Genomic DNA, 23,409 nt, shown 5'->3' with positions numbered 1-23,409 from the left:
TATTGAGCCTCCTTGGCGATAGTATTTACTCCCTCCCTCCTCTTGCACACCGTCAAAATCTTTCTCGCATCCTCTCGCACTCCCTCCCGGCTTGACTGTTCGATACCCCGTCGGGTCCGGATTTCCTTCCCACTTTCCCCGCGTCTCACCCCGAGCTGTCAGGCTCCCCGCATCGTCTCTTGAATCTTCAGCCGTGGCATCAAGCTTACGTGATTCATGCCGCACTTGGTTTTGGCATTGCCAGTTTTGTTACTCTTTGGTCTTTGAAGGCTCTCTCTTCCATTGTTCGCCGTCCCTTTTGCCAATTCAGACGCCACGCCAACAGCCATGTCTCCTGGCACTTCCAAAACCTTCATCGGTGCCATTGACCAGGGCACCACCAGCTCTCGATTCCTCATCTTCAACAAGCATGGCGAGGTTGTGGCGCTGCATCAGCTCGAGTTCAAGCAGATCTATCCCAGCCCTGGGTAAGTAGGCCCAGGACATTCTTCTTTCCACGCGTTGCCGCTCCAATGCCTAACCACACATCGGCAGCTGGCACGAGCACGACCCCGAGGAGATCATCTCCTCCGTTGAACGGTGCATCGACGGCGCTGTCCAGAAGTTTGAAGCTCAGGGCCACTCTCGTGAGCAGATTGTCGCCGTTGGTATTACCAACCAGCGTGAGACCACGATAGTGTGGGACAAGACCACAGGAAAGGCCCTGTACAACGGCATTGTCTGGACCGACACTCGAAACGTTGACATTGTCCGCCGCCTCAAATCCCGCATTGGAGCTGGAGAGCTCACTGCCCGCTGCGGACTCCCGCTGTCAACGTACGCGTCTGTCGGCAGACTTCTGTGGCTCCTTGAGAACGTGCCCGAGGTCAAGGACAGCTATGAAAAGGGTAACTTGGCCTTCGGCACCGTCGACTCTTGGCTGGCCTACAAGTTGAACGGCGGCACCGCCCGCAACGTCCACGTCTCGGACCCCTCCAATGCGTCGCGGACCATGTTCATGAACATTCACACCCTGGAATACGATCCCGAGCTCATTTACTGGTTCCGAATTGACCGTAAAAAGGTTGCTCTGCCCCAGATTGTCCGCTCCTCTGATGCGGAGGCGTACGGCTCGCTCGCTACCAGCAGCCTCAAGGGCGTCAAGATCATGGGATGTCTGGGTGATCAGTCTGCTGCCTTGGTTGGCCAAAAGGGCTTCAAGCCTGGTCTGGCCAAAAACACATATGGTACTGGCTGTTTTTTGCTGTACAACGTTGGCGACAAGCCCGTCATCTCTACCCACGGACTTCTCTCCACCGTCGCATTCGACTTTGGCGAGGGCAAGACCATGTATGCGCTGGAGGGCAGCATTGCCGTCGCTGGATCTAGTGTCAAGTTCCTGGTTGACAATTTCGGCTTCATCGAGTCCTCTTCGAAGTTGAGCGCCTTGGCTGAGACGGTTGAGGATAATGGCGGTTGCACGTTCGTCACTGCTTTCAGCGGCCTCTTCGCTCCGTACTGGATTGACGATGCCAGAGGGACCATTTTCGGCATCACCTCCTTCACGCAGCGTGGTCACATTGCCCGTGCCACACTCGAGGCCACCTGCTTCCAGACCAAGGCCATCCTCGATGCTATGGCCAAGGACAGTGGCAAGAAGCTCTCTGAGTTGGCCGTTGACGGCGGCATGTGCAATGCTGATCTTATCATGCAGGTGAGCTGTCCCCAGCACATACATGTACATTCGGTTTCTCAAGCTTGGAGGGGAAGCCACTGGCTAACACGGACCGTTTTCTCGTTAAGACTCAATCCGACATCATTGGTATCCCTGTCAACCGACCTGCCATGCGCGAAACAACTGCCCTGGGTGCCGCCATTGCCGCCGGTTTCGCCGCCGGCGTCTGGGAGTCCTTCGACGACCTCAAAGACGTCAACACCGAGGGACAGACTGTTTTCAAACCCCGCATCACTGCGGCGGAGGCCAACAAGAGATTTGAGCGCTGGGAGAAGGCCGTCCAGATGACCAAGGGCTGGACCACATCGTAGACTGCTTTCCGCCGGAGACGCATGACATGAATTGACGTATATAGCACGTCCTTGCTTTGCCACGACGGCCGCCACACCGCGGCTGTGGACATGACAAGTCGCGAGCCGGCTGACTGGCAACATTGGCCCGTCGCCTCCGAGTCATGCGGCCCTTGTATGATACAGAATGAATGCATGACGAGATGACGCAGTGGTTTGTCAATGTTTGACGTTCTCGATGCGGCGTTATGCACTGGTCCAGCTCAATTCCCCACGTTGGAGCTTTTTTTCTACATGCATTACTCTTGCAAGCAGCATAGTTGCATGTTCTCGTGACACCCGTAGCGAAGGAGTGCGGGATTTGTCGACCTTGCCCGTCAGATTTGTACCAAGTAGCACTTCGAAGCGGCCCACGACCTAGGATAATATCCTGGTGGAGTTGTCAGGGCACCATGTCAGTGGACGCCACTTTTTGTCCAAGAGCAAGGTCCTTTTGAGGACCAAGAAGTTTTTCCCTGCGAAATACGTATTGCAAAGAAGCTCACTGTTGCCACCGCGCCTCTGTTGTCGTCTGTTTCCCCGCACGTGAAGGATTATTATCCGCCACTGGCCGGAAGCGCAGTCTGACTAGTCAGCTCAGCTGCTTCCTCGTTGCTCCTGCGGTGGCGGTCCTCGGGCGTTTTATCCATCGTCTTGGCCTTTTTTCTACTCCCAGGGGGGCGACGCATCCGAAGCGGGACGGCGGCAGTGGTTCTCGACTTGGTCGTCGGCGTCGGCCGAGGAGACCGAGCAAGGCCGGACGCCAGCGAGGCGAGCATCAGCATCAAGGAGCGCGAAATAGCTCGTCGGTATTTTCCCACGGAGGCGGACTGAGGCTGCCGAGTGCTGCCAGCACCATTCGGGCCGACAGCGCCGCGCCTCGTCAGCATCTCGCTCACCGGTCTACCTGCATCACAGTCGAGTCCGTTTCTGGACAAGCTCTGGGTTTCGATACCGAACACTGCTGCCTCATTAGAGGATACGCTGCTGCTCGGCGCTGCAGGCTAAGGGAGCGCCCGTCTCATCTTTCTGTCATCTCTGCTCTCCTGAACCCAATGTCAATTGTGGAGTGTCCTAGGTCATGGGTTGAAATGCCAGACACACACGCAGTCCCGGTGTCTACGGCCGAGGATGAGTCCAACTCGGTCTTCAGTCACGAAGACGGCGGGTCAAGTGGTGATGATGCAACTCATCAGGACGGACCCGCCTCGTCCGGAAAGAAGAGGAAGAGAGAGCGATATCAGAAGACTTCGTGCGTAGAGTCGCCCTCATCCCGTCCGCTCTTCTTTCCTTCTTTCTTTTTCCTCTTTTTCCTTTTTTCCTCCCTCGATTTTATTCTTTGTGTGTACGTACGGGATTGACCATAAGCCAAATCAGGTGCGAGTTGTGCAAGGCACGCAAGGTAAAGTGCGACAGGGCAGAGCCCGCATGCTCCTGGTGTGCACGGCACAACAGAACATGTGTCTATCTGGAGAGGCAGAAGCCGGGGAGTCGCGTCGGCTTCACGCTTGAGCTGGAGACCAAAGTCAACAGAGTGGACGCTCTCCTCCAGACTCTGTGGCGCCGGGTCGAGGACCACATCGCGAATGATCACGGCGCACAGTCGCAGATCCTATCGCCCGCCGTCAGCAACCATGCTTTGGTTCAAATGGACGGGTTCGCTCAGGATGCTCCTGGTCCAAGACCGCCTGGAACATGCCGAGCAACGTCAATCCAACAGCCCAGAGGCCCTGCCTTTTCGAGTCCTTCATGGCAGGGCCGCGACGGCTCCGAGAACGCCCAGCCAAGTGCTCCGTCGGTAACGTCTGCTCCCAGTCAGTCGCTGCCATCTGCTGGTGCCGAATCACTCACGCCTCCATCCCGACTGGATAGCGGACGCTCCGGCTCGACCTCATTGTCAGGGGGCACAGATTTCCCCCCTCAAGATATCGTCTATACGCTTGTTGATCTTTACTTCAAGAATTGCAATACCTGGTGTCCAATCCTTGACCGTAAGACGACGTTTGGTACTTTTTTTGGCTCGACTTCTCTGAGCGAAGTCGACAGGATATTGCTCCACGCAATTGTAGCGACGACTCTGCGCTTTTTGAAGGATGCCCGGCTGTCCTCAGCAATGCGATCTCACCATTACGCCGTGTCAAAGCACAAGGTGATGATTTATGCCATGGAACATGCCAGCATAGAAGCTCAGCGAGCTTTAGTCATCCTGGCTTTGGACGAGCTGGGAACATCAAACGGCCCACGGGGTTGGAATCTGCTGTCTGTTCTGGTGCAGAATATCAAGCAACTGGATCTCTGTGAAGAGAGCAGCATCTATCTTTCTGCGGATGCAGGGGATGTACCGAGTACGGGGTCCATCCGGAGAGTTGTCGTACCTCAGCCAGACTCCTGGATAGAGGACGAGAGTCGTAGGCGGCTCTGCTGGGTGGTATATCTGCTCGATCGATATGCGACAATTGCCACAACCAAGTTCGATTTCATGCTAGAAGAATTCAAGATGAAGCGACTTCTTCCTTGCTCGTATGACTTGTTTTCGAGAAACGTGCCGGTGGAAACGGGCTCGTTAAGAACGGATGCCGACCATCCGGGATCGTCGGGGTACACTGTCAATAAGCCAGAGAATCTGGGTAGTTTCTCGTATCACTGCCAAGTCCTCAAGATTATTAGCAAGATTCACGAATTTTTGAAAAGGCCCGTCAATGTCACCTCTTCGGCTGAAATGAGTGCGTGGCGCAACGCCTACCGGTCCCTGGATTCAGCCCTGGACAACTGGCTCCAGAGCTTACCAAGCGAATACAGCAGAATCTCAGCTTTGTGCCACTCGGATCCGGCCAGTCGGGTGGCCAACTGGTTTATGCTGCATAGTGCGTATGTCACCGCCGTGGTGCGCTTGCACTCGTCTGCCGCGTATCCGACCGTCCGATCACATATATTTGTGCCGTCGTATTATGCCATGCAGAGATGTCTATCGGCGGTTCAAAGCTTGAGGGACATCACACAAGACGTTTACGAGGCCAACGGTCTGGATCTTGTCGGTCCCCCCTTTGCGTTTGCTCTGTGGATTGCGGCTCGGCTGCTCATTGTTCACGCCGCCACAGTTGGTTGTCCAGTAGATCCCAAGATTGACTTCTTCATCGATATTCTCGGATATGTTGGCCAGTACTGGGAGGTTGCAAACACATACGCCAGAATCCTTGCAAGAGTTGTGCGAAGAGAGCGGCAAGGAGTCGCAAGCTTTGGTGGTATGAGAAAGTCAGTATTTGTTTTTTTTTTTCTCAGCCGAGTTTGAGACAGTCACCATTCTACCTACGTGCAGAACTGATGGAAATTCGCGATAGGAGCGCTCATAATTTGGTGAACCTGACAGCTGCCACCCGCCAAACAGGACTAGACAAGACGTCGTCCCATCCTGTCGCGCTGAATGAGCTCGATAATATCGACGTCTTTGATTTCTTCAATTTTCCGAAAATCCTGAGCCTGGAATCCACGAGCCAGAACGGTCAAACAGAAGTCTATCATGTCCAGGGACTGGTGAACATGGGAAGTGATGCATCAAGAGATGGAGCGGCGCCTGATCCCGAGTCAGACTGGCTGGGGTATTGAGTATCATGAAATCAGTAGTTGCCTAATTTGGCCAAGGATGGAGTGCCGCACACGGAATGAGCACAAAAATTCATCCATTGAAGTTGAACAGATGCACGAAATGACTGACTAGTTTTCGTGAGAAGTTTGGCTGCAGGACTCGCACTCGTACTTGGGCTTTTGTGTCGTTTGTTCAGCCGACAAAAAGAAGCAAGCCCGACATGAAACCGCATACCCTACACACCCGTAAACCCCGCTTCGGCTTCGACTACTCCTCCTTATCATCAAGCGAGCTTGCAATGAAAATCTACAAATGTGTCACCCCTTTTTTTTAGCTTCAGTGTGCATTCTATTGAACATCCCTGCGGTTGCTACAGTGTTTCATTTTTTCTTGTTCATCTGATACGAAAGGCGGCATCGGCAGGTTAAGACGATGCGCCGTCATCCATGCAATGCAGCCAATCAGAATCGGGCCAATGCTCAGCAGTACGAACATCGCGTCCCCACCAAAGACCGAGGTAAGTTGTCCGTCGTCGATGTATTTCGCTGGCTAGAGCATCTTTTCAAAACCCTGCTTCGGCTTCGACTACTCCTCCTCATCACCAAGCCATTGTTCATCAAAGTCCCACCATCCTGTGTCCAAGGGGAAGGGCTTCTTCAAACTTCCAGAGCCTGCGGTCACCCCTTCGTGACAGGCACGACAAGCCGAAAACAAGACCCATTTCCAAAGAGATCAAATGTGAGGCGTTGACAATGGTCCCGCCAGCCCAGACATTCACCCGCGATGAGGTGCGGGAGCACACCACAGAGGATTCACTTTGGTGCGTCATCGACAGCATTGTCTACGACCTGTCCGAATTCGTAATTGCCCACCCTGGAGGGGAGAGCGTCCTGCACCAGGTCGCCGGACAAGATGCCACGACGGCCTTCTACAACCTCCATCGGCAAGAAGTCCTTGCCAAATACGCTGATCTTGCTATCGGCACAATCAGGGGCGAGAAGCCGCAAGTCATTGTCCCCAAACCCGGCGACCTCAGCCCTGTTCCCTACGCTGAGCCGTTGTGGCTGGTCCGGCATTTCAAGAACCCGTACTACAACGACTCCCACCGTCGTCTGCAGAAGGCCTTGCGCGAATTCACCGACGAGCACCTGTTCCCAGAGGCCCAAGAGTGCGAGACCACGGGGCGGCTTATCAGCCAGGACATGATTGAACTCATGAGCAGGAAGGGAATTCTTCACATGAGACTTGGCCCCGGGAAGCATCTCCATGGCGTCGACCTGATGGATGGCGCTGTCAAGGGAGAGGAATTCGATTACTTCCATGACATGATTGTGTCCCAGGAGCTCTCCAGAACCATGACCCGAGGCTTCCAGGACGGCAACATGGCAGGCATGACCATTGGCCTGACCGCCGTGCTCAACTTCGCCAACAATGAGGCGTGGAAGAAGAGCATTGCGGAGCAGGTCTTCAGCGGCAAGAAGAAGCTCTGCCTGGCTATCACGGAGGCCTTTGCCGGCTCTGACGTCGCCGGTCTCAGGACAACGGCCCAGAAGACGGCCGATGGCAAGCACTATGTAAGTCGGGTGCACTGCCCAAAGCAAAGCAAGCCATCTCCACGGCCCGAGGCGCCTAACACGATGTCCAGATTGTCAATGGGACCAAGAAATGGATCACCAACGGCACCTTTTGCGACTACTTCGTCACGGGGGTCCGCACAGAAAAGGGCCTGAGCGTCGTCGTAATTGAGAGAGGCGAGGGTGTCGAGACCAAGCCCATCAAGACGTCGTACTCCCCCGCCGCCGGCACCAGCTACGTGACCTTTGACAACGTCAAAGTTCCCGTCGGAAACCTCCTGGGCGAGGAGGACAAGGGCATCCGCGTTATTCTCAGCAACTTTAACCACGAACGATGGACCATGGCCTGTGAGTCGCCACCGCCGTCCCGTCTTCACGAGCGTCCCCGATAGAAAACGTCGCGTACTAAGTGCCCCCCCGCAGGCGGCTCCGTCCGAAACGCCCGCATGATTGTCGAAGAATGCCTCAAGTGGGCCAACCAACGTCTCGTCTTCGGCAAGCGCCTCATCGACCAGCCCGTCATCCGTAATAAGTGAGTTACTTCTTCAGAATGCGTGATCATCCCGCGTCATGCACATCTAATCAGCCCCCAAACCCGCATCAGGCTCGCCAAGATGATTGCCCTCGTCGAAGCCAACCACGCATGGCTCGAGACGATTACGTACCAAATGTGCCACATGCCGTACGAGCAGCAGGCCCAACACCTCGCCGGGCCGATTGGTCTCCTAAAAATGAGCACCACCCGCGCCGCACACGAAATTGCCGACGAGGCCGTCCAGATCTGGGGCGGCCGTGGACTGACGCAGACTGGCATGGGTAAACATATCGAAATGTTCCATAGGACCTATAAATTTGATGCTGTGCTCGGAGGTAGTGAAGAGATCTTGTCAGATCTGGGCGTCAGACAGGTTTACAAGAACTTCCCCAAGGCAATGTTGTAAATTGACGAGGTTGTGGATAGTTTGGCCGTGTTTTGTTTGTCACTGCCAGTTGTTGTGTCAACACGCGAAATATGCACCCGCTCAAATGGGAAACGTAGTTGGGAAATTCTTCTGAAATGAATGACACGTCAACCAGGCGTCGTCGAACGAACGGGAGTTGGGAACCAAAACACCTTGCCAACCTCAGCGCCTACCTGATCTCCCCATGCGAAACGACTTGAAGAAATTCCGTCTCATGTTCGTCACCGCTCGGCAGAGTCCCTCAAGCTTTGGTCTTGGTGTACGGGCAGAACGCCACTTCTGCGCACAGGTCGGACTGACGTGCCGCATCGTGTGCAGAGTATGAACCAGTTTTGTTATACGCTGTTCTCCATGAAGCATGCAACGCAGACCACACGTATGCGAGCACATTTTGTGCGAAATGAACTCGTAGAGCTGCTTTTGCGCACACATGCAGCCTCGAGTTGACACAATAGGTTTCATCAACGCAGGGCATCTTATTCTCACTATCCACTTGTCGACCTTCTGGTCTGTCTTCTCTCTCACTCTATCCTTTGTCAAAGAGATAGATGCCAGCCCACTTTGAGACCACTTGAAGCTGAGCCACTTCGCAAATTCTTCAAGTCTGATTGATACTCATCGTCCGATACCATAATCTGCCACGGCGTGTCGCCAAGTAAGACCAGCTCTTGCAATAGCAGGTAAGCTGGGAGAATGGAGAAACTTCAACCTTCAGATCCCAACGTCGACATTTCCCGTCAAGCCATCGTCCGAAATACCAAGTCCATACATATACATATGCATATATGACCCATTCTCATCTGTCCTCGAGACCAACACTCAATGTCGAACAAGACCCGACCCGACTAGAACCTGGTGTCGTGGATATCATATGATGCGAAGGGGAAAGTACTTTTCATGTTTGCCTGGGTTGCCATCTTTCCGTGATAAATAAAATGAAACCGAGATGATAGGAATTTTTTTTTGAGAGGGTAGGAACATTTAACCTTTGCAAGAGTCAAATAAAAAAAAAGAGTACGAAATTCGTCGTGGGTATCATGGAGCTGCCACGCCAACTTCCTCTCCGATCCACAAAGAACTGAGAGGACCTCTAGGCCACGGTGCCTCGACATGTCCATCATCTTAGTTAGGGCAGGCGGACTGGACGTGTCCAGCCTGCTGGCACTTGTAGCAAATCTTCTCGCCGCCGGACGATTCCTTGGGGCAGTCACGAGAGTAGTGTCCAGACTCGCCGCAGTTGTAGCACTTCATGCCGTTAACGCACTCCCCTACATGGCGCATTAGTAACTTGGCCGAGGAATTTTCTCCATAGCACTTTGCTCACGGGACATGTGACCATAGCCACCGCAAGAATAGCAGGTCTTTCCAGTGCCGCCGCCGCCATAGCCGCCGCCAAAGGAACCGCCATAAGAACCGCCAGCCTTGGAGCAGTTGCGGGCAATGTGGCCGATCTCGCCACACTGAGTTCATCAGTTAAAAAAACTTATGAAACATGTGTAGTTGGGATAAGCGTAGACTCTTGTCAGGCCTACCTTGTAGCACTCAGTAGACTGGGCACCGCTAGCGCCTCCAGCACCGCCCAGAGGGCATTCGCGAGAAATGTGACCAGGTTGGCCACACTTGTAGCAGGACTTGTTCTCTTTCATGGGTTCAGAGCAGTCTCGGCCTGTCAAAGTCAGTAGTTGCAGGTGGTAGAGGTTGTCAAGCGGCCCGTCACTCACTCATATGACCCTCGCCTAAACTGAAGTTAGTACATCTTCTCTTAACACCGTCATGGGCAGCAAGCATACCTCCGCAGTTGTAGCTATGGTTGCATATTAGCGCAATCGATTAATAAGATTTGGTCAATCTCACTTACCACTTAGCAGGGCCTTTGGAAGGGCAGTCGCGGGCCTGGCGGCAACACGTTAGTTCCCACCAGTTGGCACGTCTGGGCTGATGAGAGATCATCATTCATACCTGATGACCAGGGTTGCCACCTGCGCCTCAAAACGTTAGCCATGTTCGTCTCAAAAAATTTCACCATCGATTGCCGCGACATCTCTTGAAGTAGTACTATAGGGGCCACGGTGTGGCGGTCTGGTCCACATGATACAAGATTGAGCAGCCAGACGACGCTCGTAAGAATTTGAGACTCACAAGAGTAGCAGGCTCCACGAGCAGCTCCGGTATTGGCAGAGTAATCCATCTTTCTGAGGTCGGTTGAAAAGGAAGGATGTTTGCGATTGATGAACTGGCACTACGACGTCAGCGGTCACCGTCCTCCTGGCGGCTATTGCAAATGATCAAATTCAAAATGGGCCAAACCGTGGTGGCGTGGCGAGAGATACGGGCAGGCGAAACCGTTGTTGCCTTCCAACGATAGTCGAACAACGGGCCCAAGTGCGTGCGGAAGTTACAAGAGCGCATACATACCAATGGGAGGGCAAAAAGAGGTGCAGTTAGCGAAGAATCGTCAATTGATCGGTGATATATCGATACGTCGAATGCAATTCTGAAGTGGTGAGAACGAAAATAGGAAAAGTTTTTGGCGTTAACGCTGGTGGTTTAGCGGGGCTCGTTTTTTTTTTACCGTGCCAGAGAAAAGAGCAAACGGAGTACGGAGTACAGGTCGGAAGGAGAGCTACCAGCGAGACCCCAGAGTGGACAGGCGCTTGGCGATGATTGAGTGGCGCCTTCAGCCAAAGCGGGGCAAGGCTGTTGTTTTGGGCGGTCGGCTTGGGGGATAAGTAAGATAAGACAGCCGACAGGTCGGTCCTCCCTCGCCTTGCTTGGATGGATGCCGACGAGTTCACCACTTGCTCGAGACGGTCTGGGGATGGTCACGAGACGAACAAGACGTCCTGGTATCGTGCGGAATTCAAATGCGGATAAGGGGTGCGTGATCTTGGTTGGATGAGGAGAAGAAATCCCGATCCCGTGTCAGAGTTGAAATCAGAACGCATGTTCGTGCAATAAAAGACTGGCACTTGAGACATTTTGAATTGAGGTGGAAGTCATGCTATTGAGTCTTGGCCGTCCAGCTGGCAGCAGCTGCAAACTGACTGGGTGGCACCTGTAAAGCCCCAAATTCCAGATCAGACTGGAGGCTGAGCTTGCATGTGCCTGGTCTTGTGCCTTGCCACAGCTGTGGTGGCCCCGGCCAAGCCCCACCACATCTAACGCGCAGTGCGCACCTCGTCATCGAGTTTGCATCACAACCAGTTTGGCCGCGCATCAACGGGTACGGGTCATTCTGTTCAACCCATTTGAGCATTGTAGCGGAGCCTTGTTGCACCTCATGTTCAATTTGTTGCCGGGCTTCGCCTTCGACCCGACTTACCTTCCGCGGTCCCATCACGTGAATGCGGATTGAGTGGCGTGTCTCCATCTGCCTACCTACGCGTTCAGCACTGTGCCAGGAACAATTCTGCCTCCCAATATTTGATAATTCATCCCCCGCAGGGCTAGCGATGCCATCGGACTTTCTTTATGGCGGCTTCCTGGTTTGAAAAAGGTCGTCCGGCCCTGTTCGAAGCTTTATCAAATGTGTGCGACCAGATTGGCAGGGATTTGGCTGCCGGTAAGCTACTGGCACATGCCATCGTCAAGCTAATTAGATACTAATTCCGTACACAGAGGCGCAGGCGCGCAGTTTAGAAAAGAGTCGAATTGAGACATCCGGGGCGGCAGAAGAAGGACGTGCCGAGAAATCAGACATCGTGTCGAGGCTGGAGGCTGAAAATGAAGAGCTACGAAGGCAGCTTGCCAAGTTACGGCCGCCAGTTCCAACGTTGGGTTCAACTCCCGCGTCTTTGACCACAAAACTACTTGACCAAGCGCTGGAAACCACTCGTTCTTCCACCGATGATCGGACTGGTGTCAACAAGGCTTCGACATGTACCTCAAGTGGTACCCCGCCATGTCGAGACTGCTCGAGGATTTTACGGAGATATCACGCCTTGTCTGCCAACTTCAAAACAGCCAAGGATGCTTTACAGCGCAGAAAAGATGAGAGAAACAGATGGATTAAGCATTCCGAACATCTAATGGAACAAATACAAGCCGCCGAAAACCAATACAGTATACAGATCTTGGACCAGAAGGCTCAGCCAATGGAAATACCGACATCAACAGCCTTGGAAGCCGATGAACAAATCCCCAACCCTTCTCTCAGCTTCATGTCTCAAGGAGGGCCCGAAGAAGCCGAGCCTCAACTTCCAGAGCTCACGTCAACGCCGAGACCGACTGGCGAAGCGCTTGAAGGACCGTATGCAAACTCCGAAACAACCCAGGGCGAAGCTTCAGACGACATCTCCCAGCCTCTTCCGGTGCTTGCGGCCCTTTCTGAAAGTGAGAAAGCGGTGATGAAAGAAGAGCAGTCTTCTGACACTCTAGAGATTATTTCCGAGAGAGAAGTTAGGAAGCGCAAACGCAATGAAGTCAACCCTGTAACAGCTGTCGTGCCTAAAATCAAAACCGAAATAGCCGGCAGCTCAAGCCCAGTAATGTTGATTTCGCCGGTGCAACACACGCAAGAGAGCATCGACTTGGGGGACATTGTCAAGAAAATCCAAACACCGAGGAAGCGTCAGTTATTGCAGCAAGTCGGACCACAATCTGAAATAACTCCCCGTTCTAAATTTACCACGTTCACACCAGTTCATCCCGAAGCCCAAAAGCAGCCGCAAACCACCACAGCTCCTCGGCAATCGTCAGCTCTGATGCCCCTATGTGTAAATGCACGAACAACCCGACCGGCTCCAGTCAAGATTCAGCGAAAAGATCGTTGGGCCGAACTCAATATGACGATAGAAAGTCTAGCTGAAGAGGGTGCAAGCTACGGTACCCAGCCGTTCATTGAACAAGTTAAATCCCCGAGTGTATGTTCTACTAAGAGTAGGCTAGACGCTTTGCTCAATGACCCCCCCGCGCAGCCAGAAGATGAGAAGATCATTGGATCCAGACTATCCAAAAGGCCTGTGCTCGAGGCGTCAGCTCACAACGCGGATCTTAACATCCCAGGACGGCGACAGCTTCCATTTGACAAGGATGGACCTGTATCCAGTAAATCAACTCCAGCTAAACGGCCTTTGAGCCTGAAACCCGTCTCCGAAGCAAAGACGCAAGGCGGCAATTCTGCGCCACCGCGGCAGGCCACAAACCGCGAGGACTCCAGGTCGTTAAGACACAGACCACTCTCGAAACTTTGCTTAGAAGATTTCAAAGTCAACCCGCGTGCTAATGAAGGCCACGACTTCGCCTTTACCGAAGTAGTAAGAGATAGGGGCGACAGGGCATGTTTGCCGGGCTGCACAGACATGCACTGCTGCGGCAAAGAGTTTAGGGCCTTTGCCATTTCGCAACGACCCAGCCCGCCATTAACAAGCGCGCAGCGACAAGAGGAGCAAAAGCTTTTGGAAGAGTATCTAGGGGACTTTTCGTACCGGCTAGCATCGATGGATAAGCACGAACGGATGGAAGTCTGGATCGAAGCCAAGACGCAGGAATTGGCAAATAAGTATGGCAAGCATCGGCATAAATTTTCTCGCATGCAGTCGCCCCCGGGCTTCTGGGATGCCAACTTTCCAGACACGCAGCAACTGGAGGCGGACAGAGAGGAAGCAGCAAAAAGAATGAGACGAGCCGTTGCAGAGCGATACCGAGAAGCCACGCGACCTGGCGGCAGATGGATATTCAAGGATGAGTGATGGATGAATCAAGCGTTCTGGGGTACCCCTTTGGAACAACAACTTGGAGGCGCCCTCTGTGTATAGCTGTTTGCTGCAAATGGAGAAGAAGCGAGACAACAACATGTCGTGCATAACGGTTCACAGGGCGTCGCGCCTTTGGCCGCGCAATTGTGTCTGGTGATGGATGAGGTATCGAATTGTGTGCCCGCAGGTGTTCATTACGGGCCAATATGACGGGCATTGCAATTCCGTCTGGCCAACAAGACAACACGATTGCTTGGTCGGGTGGACAATGTGATGATGCGACCGGCTCCCCGCTGCAAAGCACAGTGCTAGAGGCTGTGGACCGGGGACCGGGTTTGGTAAGCAGCGTGGGGACGCGGGTAGAAACATTTCCTCGCTCGCATCGGAACTAGGGAAAAACCGTCCGAGACGGTGGCTTCTGACAGGGGAGGCGTTGCCAAAGGTCTACGGAGCACGGAGTACGGAGTAGTCTAGCGGGGGTCTGCGCTGCGCCGCGCTTTGTTACTCCGTAAACTGGTAAAAAATGTTTCGTTGCTCGCACACTTGCATCCTTGAACGTCAAAAATTCCGGCCGCCTCCACAACCTTCCTCCAGACCATCGCATTTTCTCACCCGTCTGCATCATCATCTCGCCCCGGCTGTCCACTCGTCTGTATTGCGTATCGGCCTCTAATCATAATTTCCCCTTTTGCGCACTCCCGTTTTTGTGTATCTTTGCGCGGCGGCCATTATTTCCAGCCCCCCCTTAATCTGCGCATACGTTTGCCAAGCTCCAGCTCAGTCTGCCGCCTTGTCCGGCCTTTGCCGTGACTCGTTCTTCTCCGCCTCCACAGGAGCATCGTGAGCCCTTCCCTCCAAACTCGAGACCTGGAGAGCCGGTAACGGCCAAGCCCTTCGCGACGGCTGTTCCAGGCGACAGTCGATGCGGGTGTCGCCCAAAGCTGCGACTCCCGCCATCAATCAACATCCCAGGCCGGCAGGATGAGTAACCGCCATCTGCCGGCTGGGCAGAACACACAAGGAGGACCAGGAGGCATACCAGCCGTCGACATGGCCAATGGTCCCGGCTCTGGGGGGCCCCGGAGAAGGCAGCCTCAGTACATGCCGCAATACCACCAGCACATGGCGCCGATATATCCCAACTACATGTCTTATGCGCCGCAGCAGCAGTATTATGGCCTGCCGCCGATGAATATGCCTTCGCCGGCATACGTGCCCTACCAGACCTATGGAAGATCGCCAGCCATGCATCAATACGCTCCCATGGTGGGCGTCAGCGTCCCTCCGAACTATCCTCGCGCAGCCCAGCAGTCACCGAATCTCGCGACGCCCTATCAACCTCCTCCAGCACCTGCTTCGATGCCGCCGCATACTCCGTCGTCGACCCATTCATCGCAGATGGCCACTCCCCAGACGCCTCCCACCCCAAAAACTGCTGAAGGCGCTCCTTCGCAATGGCAACCTCGACCGCAGCCTACAGAACTTCCTCAGCCAGCGAAGCCTGCGGAGCCTGTCGTCGTGCCGGAGCCTGTCGTGCCGGAGCCTGAGCCCGTCGTCGTGCCAGAGCCCTTCGTCGTGCCAGAGCCCGTCGTCGTGCCGGAGCCTGAGCCTGTCGTCGTGCCGGAGCCTGTCGTCGTGCCAGAGCAGCCTGTCGTCGCTCCAGAGCCTGTCGTTCTGCCAGAGCCACAGCCTTTCCGACCCCCGGTAAGTCCTGCCATGGTAGGCCGATAGGGCCAATTTCTTGTTGGCAAACTTACTCATGAAACCAGCTTCCATGGTTATCCAGGCCTGATCTTCCGTTCCCTCGACGTTCTCGTCGCTCGCGAACAAAGAAGAAGCTACTCCCCTCTACTGAATATGCGGCTTCACCTCCCGCCGAACACCTTGAAGCTGTTGTCGAATCAACTCCTGCTACAGCGCCTAACACGGTATCTTCAGAGGCTGAGCCATCTGCGTACGATGCGATGGAGTCTTGCTCTAAGCCTGCCGTGGCGGCCCATGCCGATTCGCCTGCAGAGTCGACTCTTCGCCAATCCCCAACCGCACCTCATGATGCGATTCCCTCTCTGTCCAAGGAAGTGACTGAGATGTCTCACGGCAAAATCACGAACGGACACGCCGTCAATGGGACCGCACATGGGGAGGGGCCCTCTCAGGATACCCCAAGTGTCACTGTCGTGGAGGATGGCGCGACTGGCGAACAAACTACTGCACCAGCGCCTCCAGTCAAAGCTGCACCAACCAGCTGGGCAAACCTCTTTTCCAAGCCAGCTGCCCAGAATGCGACAGCCATGGACGGCGTTAAGCCTGGGTCTTCAGTCAATGGCGACGCGGTCGAGGGCTTGCCAGCTGTCCCCGGATCCAATTTCTCCCAGGCAAACAGGAGCTATTTAGGGGAAGCCATCCGATCTTTCAGCGTTGACCGCACTGAAAAAGCTACATTAATTGAGCCTCGCGGCCTCGTCAACACGGGCAACATGTGCTACATGAACTCTGTATGTCGTTCTCCAGGGCTGCGTCAGTCATTGCGGTTATTCACTACTGACCAATCTTACTAGGTGTTGCAAGTCCTCATATTTTGCGCTCCCTTCTACGATTTTCTCGACCAAGTGAGCAAGAGAGCTGCTCACAGCTTCAAGAGTGAAACGCCTCTGATAGATGCAATGTAAGGAAGACGCCGCTCCTCTCGGTCCCCATCAGTATCTAACAACAATGGATGAAGGATCATGTTTTTGCAGGAGTTCAAGGTAGTTGCATCTGCGTCGTCTTCTGAGCAGCTTCGCAACACTTTGAAGCCTCCAGTTTTTGAGCTTTATGGCGAACCCTTCACGCCAGATTTCGTTTACGAAGCCATACGGCAGCTTCCACGCTTCGCTAGCATGAGAGTACGTATAGCCCCAAGTTCAAGAGTTCTTGAATTTACACCTTTGCTAATACACATTAGCGTGGTCACCAGCAAGATGCCGAGGAATTTCTTGGCTTCCTTCTACAGTCTCTGGATGATGAATGCACCCTTGTGATGAACAAGTCCCTTCCCGGTGAAGCCAAGACAGCTCCAGACGAAGGCTCCGCCAACCATGAAGCTGTCACGTCTTCGGGAGACTGGCTTGAGGTTGGCCGCAAGCAGAAGGCCGCAGTCAGTCGATCATCGGGATCAAACACATCTTCGCCCATAACAAAGATCTTTGGTGGACTCTTACGATCCGAGTTCCGGGTCCCCGGGCTCAAGGATTCTATTACCACGGAGCCTTACCAACCACTACAACTGGATATTGGCTCAGCCGATGTGCGGAACGTTGTAGATGCACTCAGAGGGCTTACTAGACCCGAGCGTCTTCAGGGGGACTTCAATTCACCTCGGGGCAAGGATGTCATCGCCACCAAACAGGTCTTTATCGAGTCTTTGCCACCAGTTCTTATTCTGCACCTAAAGCGCTTCCAGTTCGATGCCACAGCCAATGGCACCATCAAGATTTGGAAGAGCATCGGATACCCCCTGGAGCTCGAAATTCCGCGTGAGGCTCTCTCCAGGCAGCGCCGGCAAAACATTGGTGACGGCCCGATGCCCCGTTATAAATTGATTAGTGTTGTATATCATCATGGAAAGAACGCCAGCGGAGGCCACTACACCGTTGATGTGCGTCGACAAGACGACCAGGAGTGGATTCGCCTGGACGACACCTTACTGCGACGAATCCGCAGCGAAGAGGCTGCCGGAAGTGGAGCCGAAGGAGAAGCCAAGGACACCCGCAAGGAGCAGTCGGTATCCGCGAGCTCCTCTGCCAATCGCTTTGGCGCAATACTCGACGAAGACTCTGGGGACGAGGATGGCTGGAAACAGGTCACAACTTCGGCCAGCGGAAACAAGAGATGGAGCAGCATAGTTAACGGCAGCAGCGGAGCCTCAAAGGACAGACAGACCAAAGACAATATCAAGGACAACAAGGTGGCTTACTTGTTGTTCTATCAACGCATGTAAGAATTGAGGAACAGAAACATGGGGCCTGTGTGCGTCGAGCGGCGTGGCGAGGATATGAAAAGGGGACGGCAAGTGATGTCGCAACAAAAAAGGAGCACACACCATATGTAAAAAGGTGCATTGCATTGTTGTACTTAGGTTCTGACGGCGGGGACTGTATGAATGAATCTATTAGCATAGTGCTAAACAAGGCACGCCCGGCATCGGGGTGATGAACAGGTGGGTGTTATGGCGTCGCTCTGCCCTTGGCTTGGCGTGCGAGGGAGTGAGGTGTAAGATAGCGTGGCACGTGGGCGGAAAGCCGTCATAATGGTAATTATTGTGAAGCGACCATGATATCGCGCAGGTTATGTACGCAAGGTCCTGGTTGTGACCTGACGAAGACGCTGACTGAGGAATACGGCGCCGTGAAACAAATCGCCCTCTTGAACTGACGATGGGTTGGAGCATGGCCGAGGACTGGGTGGCGTATGCGTGCCAGCCGACACGTATAGACTTTTGTCCATGTCCCTGGCAGATTGTCCTCTTCGTAGCAATATTGATGGAGACGGCACGGTGAATACTATACACGAATGACAATGTATTCTTCGACTAGACATGTATACAGGGTAAGAGTACACTCGACAGCCAGGTCCGTTCAACTTGCAGAACCACCGTCTATCGGGTTCGTTAATCTACCCACTCTCTATATTCCCCCTCCTCGACAACACCTGTTCTTCCGTCCTCTGCGCTCCACGCCCGCCCTCAGGCTCGCTTCGTGACGGTCATGGAGTCGAGGGCATCCTTCTCGGCAAGCTCGGCCTCCACCTGGGCGATGATGTCACGCAGGTACGGAGTATCCTGGCAGACGTTAGCGACGTAGACGCCTCGCGCGGGTTGGCGAGCAACGCACCTCGGCGGGCTTGGTCCACTGGTCCTTGGGGAGTAGCTTGTGCTGGTAGCTGCACTGGACGGAGCGGCGGATGCGGAAGATGCGGTCGTACGACTCCTTGGGCGACAGGCGCTTGAGAGCAATCTGGGTGGATTCGCGCTCCTCCTCGACGAGGTCGTCGTATCTGCGGTTCATTGCGTGATCAGCTCCCTTCCGAGGGTTGTGCGTGCGCGACTCGTGACGGTAAGCGACTGTCTGCACTGCCCATTGGAGGCCTATTGGTGCCTTGGCGCAATGCTTTTGTTTTCTGTTCCCAACCTTGCGGGAGGAAATGTTTCCATCAGGCAAGATCGAGTTTGGAAAGGGGACGGTGGTTCGTTGGAGTCGGGGGACTTGTTGCCTACCTCAGGCCGAGCTGCTTGTACCCGGCAGCATTGGCGTACCAGTTCGCGGCGGGCATGATAGCCCTGGCCAGCCAGGGGCGGCGGAGGATGAAGGGGGCCAGGGAGTAGCCGCTCATGATGGGCAATGAGGCTGGTTGACTTTGGAGATGTACAGGTGCGAGTTTCTGGGCTGCGTTTCTTTTTGCCCCGGCATGCGCGTAAATGCGGCGACGATGATTGGGGGAGGAGGCCGGGTCGGAATATCACGTGAGTGGGTGGACGAGGTTCCGTTTGGCGGCTTGGGGAGACGGGAAACGGTTCAGCACGTGACTTCAAGACTGACCGTTTGTTACGGACGTTTCGGGCTGCTGATGGGTAGGTAGCAGCGTCACAACCGCAACGCAACGCAGTACTATTGGCGGCGATGTAATTTATATTTTATTTTAATGTTCTTTCGCAATTCGCCGTGACCTTTCGTGCAGTCCGTGTTTCGAACGACATTCTAGCCGTGTAGGATGCGGTATTTGCGCCATGACATGACCGGCTGTAAGAAACTCGAGGTGAGCATTGCCCGACAAGTGCGATGCCGAGCACGTGCAAGGCGCAACATCGGTGACATCACGGCGCCTGTGCCTGTCAGTCAGGGTGAGGCGAGGCGGGGCCGGCGTGCCGAGTACCTCGAAGCATCAGAAAGGCCAATTGATATCGTGCACAGGCCGTGACTGGCCGGCGCGCGTGATTGACGAGCAGCCGAACCGGTGCAGCTCTCAATCAACGCTGGCCGTCAAGACTCGACGTTGACACTGGCCTGCGTTGTGAGCCCGTCTCCAGTGCTGCCGTCCGAGGCAGGCTGCAGCCCTCATTCGCCGGCCGACGGTGTACTTACAGATGTACATACGACTCAGCAGCCCACCAGCCCGCCAGCCCACCAGACGGCCCTGACCTCACCTCGACAACATTTGTTGAGTCCACCACGCTCTAAGCAGCCCCCCCCCCCCTTCTGCCATCCACGCACCGCACCACCATACCGAGAAAAACTTGCCTGTTCTCAGCACACTGCCGTCGCCTGTCTCCCGACCCTTCCCCGTCAACTCGTCCCAAAAGGCCAATGGCCGCGGCTGTCCGCTAGGTGGGATACGGTCTCTGCGAGTGGGAGCGTTGCGCTTCGTTCCCCGCAGTATCCGCCAGTCCCTTTGAAAACCGGCATCGGCTCGAATGGTTCAAGCGCGAGGCCCTCGGCTCTCAGGCACCGACACCGTCTCTGCTGCTATTCGCTTCCGCCGCCTTCTTCGCTGGAGTTGGACGACGTCCGACGTCGCCGTTGAACCTGGCCTGGCCCTGGCCCCGTCGGCCTGTGAATTCCCAGCGACACCGCCACTCCTTGGATACGCACACAAGGCGCGGCTCCGAACCGCTCGGGGAGGGGGACTCCGAGCCTTTGCCAAGTCAGAGAATCCAGGATTTGCCCCTCCGACGTCCCCTCCGGGTCGGGCTACGCTTCTCGTTGCATTTTCGCCGCTCGCCGTGCCCCGTGCTGCAGTTCTGCGTACAAACGGCAAGCGGGTGGAAACGGCAGGAGACCATCCCACGGCAAGGCCACGAGAGGAAGTGGCATGTCGCACGACCAGTCTGCCCAGCCAGGCAGGGTCTCGTCGTCACCAGGACATGCAACTGCCTCATATCGACCCTCGGCCGATTTTCCAATGCACCAAGCCGGGGCCTTGACCCCCCTTCAGAAATGGGCCGCCTCCGCCTCCGACTCGCACTTCAACGCCGTTGCCGGTGCCGTGGGCGGATTTACCTCGGGGGTCGTCACTTGTCCCCTTGACGTGATCAAGACGAAGCTTCAGGCACAGGGTGTGTATAGAGTGCTGCAGGATGGACGCCACGTGGGACAGCCGAGGATGTACAATGGGCTGGTCGGCACAGCCAGCGTGATCTGGAGGGAGGAGGGCATTCGGGGCATGTACCGTGGCCTGGGTCCGATTATCATGGGATACTTGCCCACCTGGGCAGTCTGGTTTACCGTCTACAACAAGAGCAAGGTTTGGATGGCCCAGTATTCCGGTAGGTTTCCCCGCCATCCAAGTCGTTCAAATAGACTCGATCAAGAGTTGTGCGTCTCATACTGACACGGGATTTGCAGATAACACGCATCTGGTCAACTTCTGGTCTTCTATTGTCGCCGGTGCCAGCAGCACCATCGTCACTAATCCGATATGGGTCATCAAAACCCGGCTCATGTCACAGAGCCAGTCGCCGGCCCGAGATCATGCGCATTACATGTATCCGAAGCCCGGCAACACCCCGACTGCCCGACCGACGCTGAACCATCCGTGGCACTATCGATCTACGCTCGATGCTGCTCGGAAGATGTACACGTCTGAAGGGCTGGTATCGTTCTACTCCGGTCTCACGCCCGCACTCCTCGGATTGACGCACGTGGCTGTCCAGTTTCCCACGTACGAGTATCTCAAGACCCAGTTCACCGGCCGGGGGATGGGGGAGGGCGCAGGAGAAGCACACTGGTTTGGCATTCTTTCGGCATCGGTGCTCTCCAAGATTTTGGCCAGCAGCGCCACTTACCCCCACGAGGTCATTCGAACTCGCCTGCAGACCCAGCGGCGGCCGGTAGCCGGAGAACAGTTCTTGCAGGGTTTGGGCATCGCTGAACCGAGTCCAGCCAAAAACTCCGCGACGGACAGCCGCAAGTATCGCGGCATCGTCATGACATTCAGGACTATCCTTCGGGAGGAAGGCTGGAGGGCATTCTACGCCGGGCTGGGGACCAACATGATGCGCGCTGTGCCTGCGGCCACGGTCACGATGCTGACATACGAATACGTCATGAGATTTCTTCACCGAGCAAAGGAAGAAGGCAGGGCCAAAGGCCACGGATACGAAACGAGAGGTGGCCATGAGTGAGTGGGCACCGAGGCGCAACTCGGGCCGCCTTGAAAGAAATTAATCCGCATTGAGCCCTCCCTACCGACCTTGGGAGCACATGTCCCATCTTTTTCCCTCAACATATACATACCATATATACATATTTATCAGATGTGGGCTGTTTGATACGAGCCGAGCCCGAGATACCCCCACGTGGAAATGGTTGTAGGTATAGACGAATCCGGTTTATGGGGAGCAAAATATATCCCTTCCCTCGCCCCCCCCCCCTTTTTTTTTTTTTTTTGTTGTTTGTCTCGCGGCACGTTTTTTTTGGTCACAACAAGCCTTCATCTGGATGTGTTTTCTCCTTATTCCAAACAACGGACAAGGACAACTTTGGCGGAGAGCCCAGGGCGAGGAAGGGGAGGGCGGAGGGGCGAAGCAACTGGGTAGGCCACGGTGTAGAATTACCTGTACATACATAGCATGGGAGTCTTTGTCTTCAATGCAGCCATGACCTGGGTTCTATACGTGTGCCTTTCCGTCTGGGCCGCATGCGTGTATGTGCTATCTCCGACCTGACTCCCTCCTGGCGGCTCTTATGGATGACCTCGTATACCTACACTTGGTCAGACGAATACACGGTGCCTGCGGGACGGCCACTGGCGTGCGGGGGACGGCGTACACGAATAACAGGCTTGCCATTGTGAAGGCCGCGACTGGCGCCATGAACTTCTACCGAGGGTGAGAGTGTGCGCAATTGGGTCAGAGCGGGCTAGACGTACGCGAGGGTCCATGATGTGAGCCGCGCATCTGGGTGATGTTGTGCGATGTTGTGCGATGCTGGCGATGCTGGCGATGCTGGCGATGCTGGCGATGGACGTGCTCGCGACGTCGGCCGGTCTGGTGGGGATGGAATAACGAAGGGGCAGGCGGTGAAACTGCGAGGGGGCGCGGGAGCCTGGTTTTTTATTTACTTGTTTATTTGTTTCCGAAAATGATGGTTTGCAGGCTCGCTTGGGTGAGCGACAGCGACACGGCGCCGTGCTGTCGAGCTCTGCTCTGCTCTGCTCTGCTCTGCTCCGAGGCTTCAATAGCTTTGCAGAGGGAGGATTGATTGCTATGCCGTGGCGCCGCGCCCGTTCTCCCAACCACGAGGCGGCGCGGCAGGGTTAGGGTTGCCCCGGCGCGCTGCGAAAGGCGAACAAGCGCCGTGCGCACGGAGTACAGCGACAAACATTGCCCGGCCGACCCAGATTTGGACTTGCAGTTACTACTCCCTGGCCATGGGCCGTGGCGACTGCTCACGGCGGGCGCACCAAGTTGATGGCTGATGCGGCCGTGTGGTCGGAGAGGTGTGTTTGCATGTTGTTTCCTCGCCACAGGTTCAATCTTTGCGCGGGCTTGAGGTGGCCTGGTCTTCCGGCGGTCC

At 55.0% G+C, this 23,409-nt stretch overlaps 8 protein-coding genes across 8 annotated transcripts; 6 read left to right on the top strand and 2 right to left on the bottom strand.

Annotated features, from left to right (window-relative positions):
* Positions 1 to 327: 327 nt before the first annotated feature.
* On the top strand, positions 328 to 2,025 carry MAM_05514 (glycerol kinase; the record flags this gene model as incomplete). Its single annotated transcript, XM_040824312.1, has 3 exons — positions 328 to 467; positions 535 to 1,693; positions 1,783 to 2,025. The coding sequence occupies 3 exons, from the start codon at positions 328 to 330 to the stop codon at positions 2,023 to 2,025; spliced, it is 1,542 nt and encodes a 513-aa protein (XP_040677637.1).
* A 1,109-nt stretch (positions 2,026 to 3,134) lies between these two features.
* On the top strand, positions 3,135 to 5,646 carry MAM_05513 (C6 transcription factor; the record flags this gene model as incomplete). Its single annotated transcript, XM_040824311.1, has 3 exons — positions 3,135 to 3,295; positions 3,421 to 5,295; positions 5,382 to 5,646. The coding sequence occupies 3 exons, from the start codon at positions 3,135 to 3,137 to the stop codon at positions 5,644 to 5,646; spliced, it is 2,301 nt and encodes a 766-aa protein (XP_040677636.1).
* A 732-nt stretch (positions 5,647 to 6,378) lies between these two features.
* Positions 6,379 to 8,141, top strand: MAM_05512 (Acyl-CoA dehydrogenase/oxidase; the record flags this gene model as incomplete). The annotated part of the gene is made up of 4 exons (XM_040824310.1): positions 6,379 to 7,200; positions 7,272 to 7,548; positions 7,624 to 7,732; positions 7,787 to 8,141. 4 exons carry the CDS (start codon positions 6,379 to 6,381, stop codon positions 8,139 to 8,141), a joined length of 1,563 nt encoding a protein of 520 aa, XP_040677635.1.
* Positions 8,142 to 9,284: 1,143 nt separating this feature from the next.
* On the bottom strand, positions 9,285 to 10,350 carry MAM_05511 (zinc knuckle domain protein; the record flags this gene model as incomplete). The annotated part of the gene is made up of 8 exons (XM_040824309.1): positions 9,285 to 9,430; positions 9,487 to 9,622; positions 9,695 to 9,828; positions 9,884 to 9,898; positions 9,953 to 9,966; positions 10,021 to 10,055; positions 10,122 to 10,141; positions 10,302 to 10,350. The coding sequence occupies 8 exons, from the start codon at positions 10,348 to 10,350 to the stop codon at positions 9,285 to 9,287; spliced, it is 549 nt and encodes a 182-aa protein (XP_040677634.1).
* A 1,283-nt stretch (positions 10,351 to 11,633) lies between these two features.
* MAM_05510 (DNA repair protein Sae2/CtIP) lies at positions 11,634 to 13,852 on the top strand (the record flags this gene model as incomplete). Its single annotated transcript, XM_040824308.1, has 2 exons — positions 11,634 to 11,724; positions 11,781 to 13,852. 2 exons carry the CDS (start codon positions 11,634 to 11,636, stop codon positions 13,850 to 13,852), a joined length of 2,163 nt encoding a protein of 720 aa, XP_040677633.1.
* A 1,056-nt stretch (positions 13,853 to 14,908) lies between these two features.
* MAM_05509 (Ubiquitin carboxyl-terminal hydrolase family protein) lies at positions 14,909 to 17,837 on the top strand (the record flags this gene model as incomplete). Its single annotated transcript, XM_040824307.1, has 5 exons — positions 14,909 to 15,562; positions 15,628 to 16,353; positions 16,417 to 16,523; positions 16,581 to 16,743; positions 16,803 to 17,837. The coding sequence occupies 5 exons, from the start codon at positions 14,909 to 14,911 to the stop codon at positions 17,835 to 17,837; spliced, it is 2,685 nt and encodes an 894-aa protein (XP_040677632.1).
* A 744-nt stretch (positions 17,838 to 18,581) lies between these two features.
* MAM_05508 (ubiquinol-cytochrome C reductase-like protein) lies at positions 18,582 to 19,228 on the bottom strand (the record flags this gene model as incomplete). The annotated part of the gene is made up of 3 exons (XM_040824306.1): positions 18,582 to 18,677; positions 18,730 to 18,892; positions 19,113 to 19,228. 3 exons carry the CDS (start codon positions 19,226 to 19,228, stop codon positions 18,582 to 18,584), a joined length of 375 nt encoding a protein of 124 aa, XP_040677631.1.
* Positions 19,229 to 20,794: 1,566 nt separating this feature from the next.
* Positions 20,795 to 22,016, top strand: MAM_05507 (mitochondrial carrier protein; the record flags this gene model as incomplete). The annotated part of the gene is made up of 2 exons (XM_040824305.1): positions 20,795 to 21,158; positions 21,238 to 22,016. 2 exons carry the CDS (start codon positions 20,795 to 20,797, stop codon positions 22,014 to 22,016), a joined length of 1,143 nt encoding a protein of 380 aa, XP_040677630.1.
* Positions 22,017 to 23,409: the final 1,393 nt, after the last annotated feature.

The sequence above is a fragment of the Metarhizium album genome, assembly GCF_000804445.1.
Source record: "Metarhizium album ARSEF 1941 chromosome Unknown scaffold_14, whole genome shotgun sequence".
In the NCBI taxonomy this organism is placed as follows: Eukaryota; Fungi; Ascomycota; class Sordariomycetes; order Hypocreales; family Clavicipitaceae; genus Metarhizium; species Metarhizium album.
This window is presented reverse-complemented; position numbering and strand designations above follow the sequence as displayed.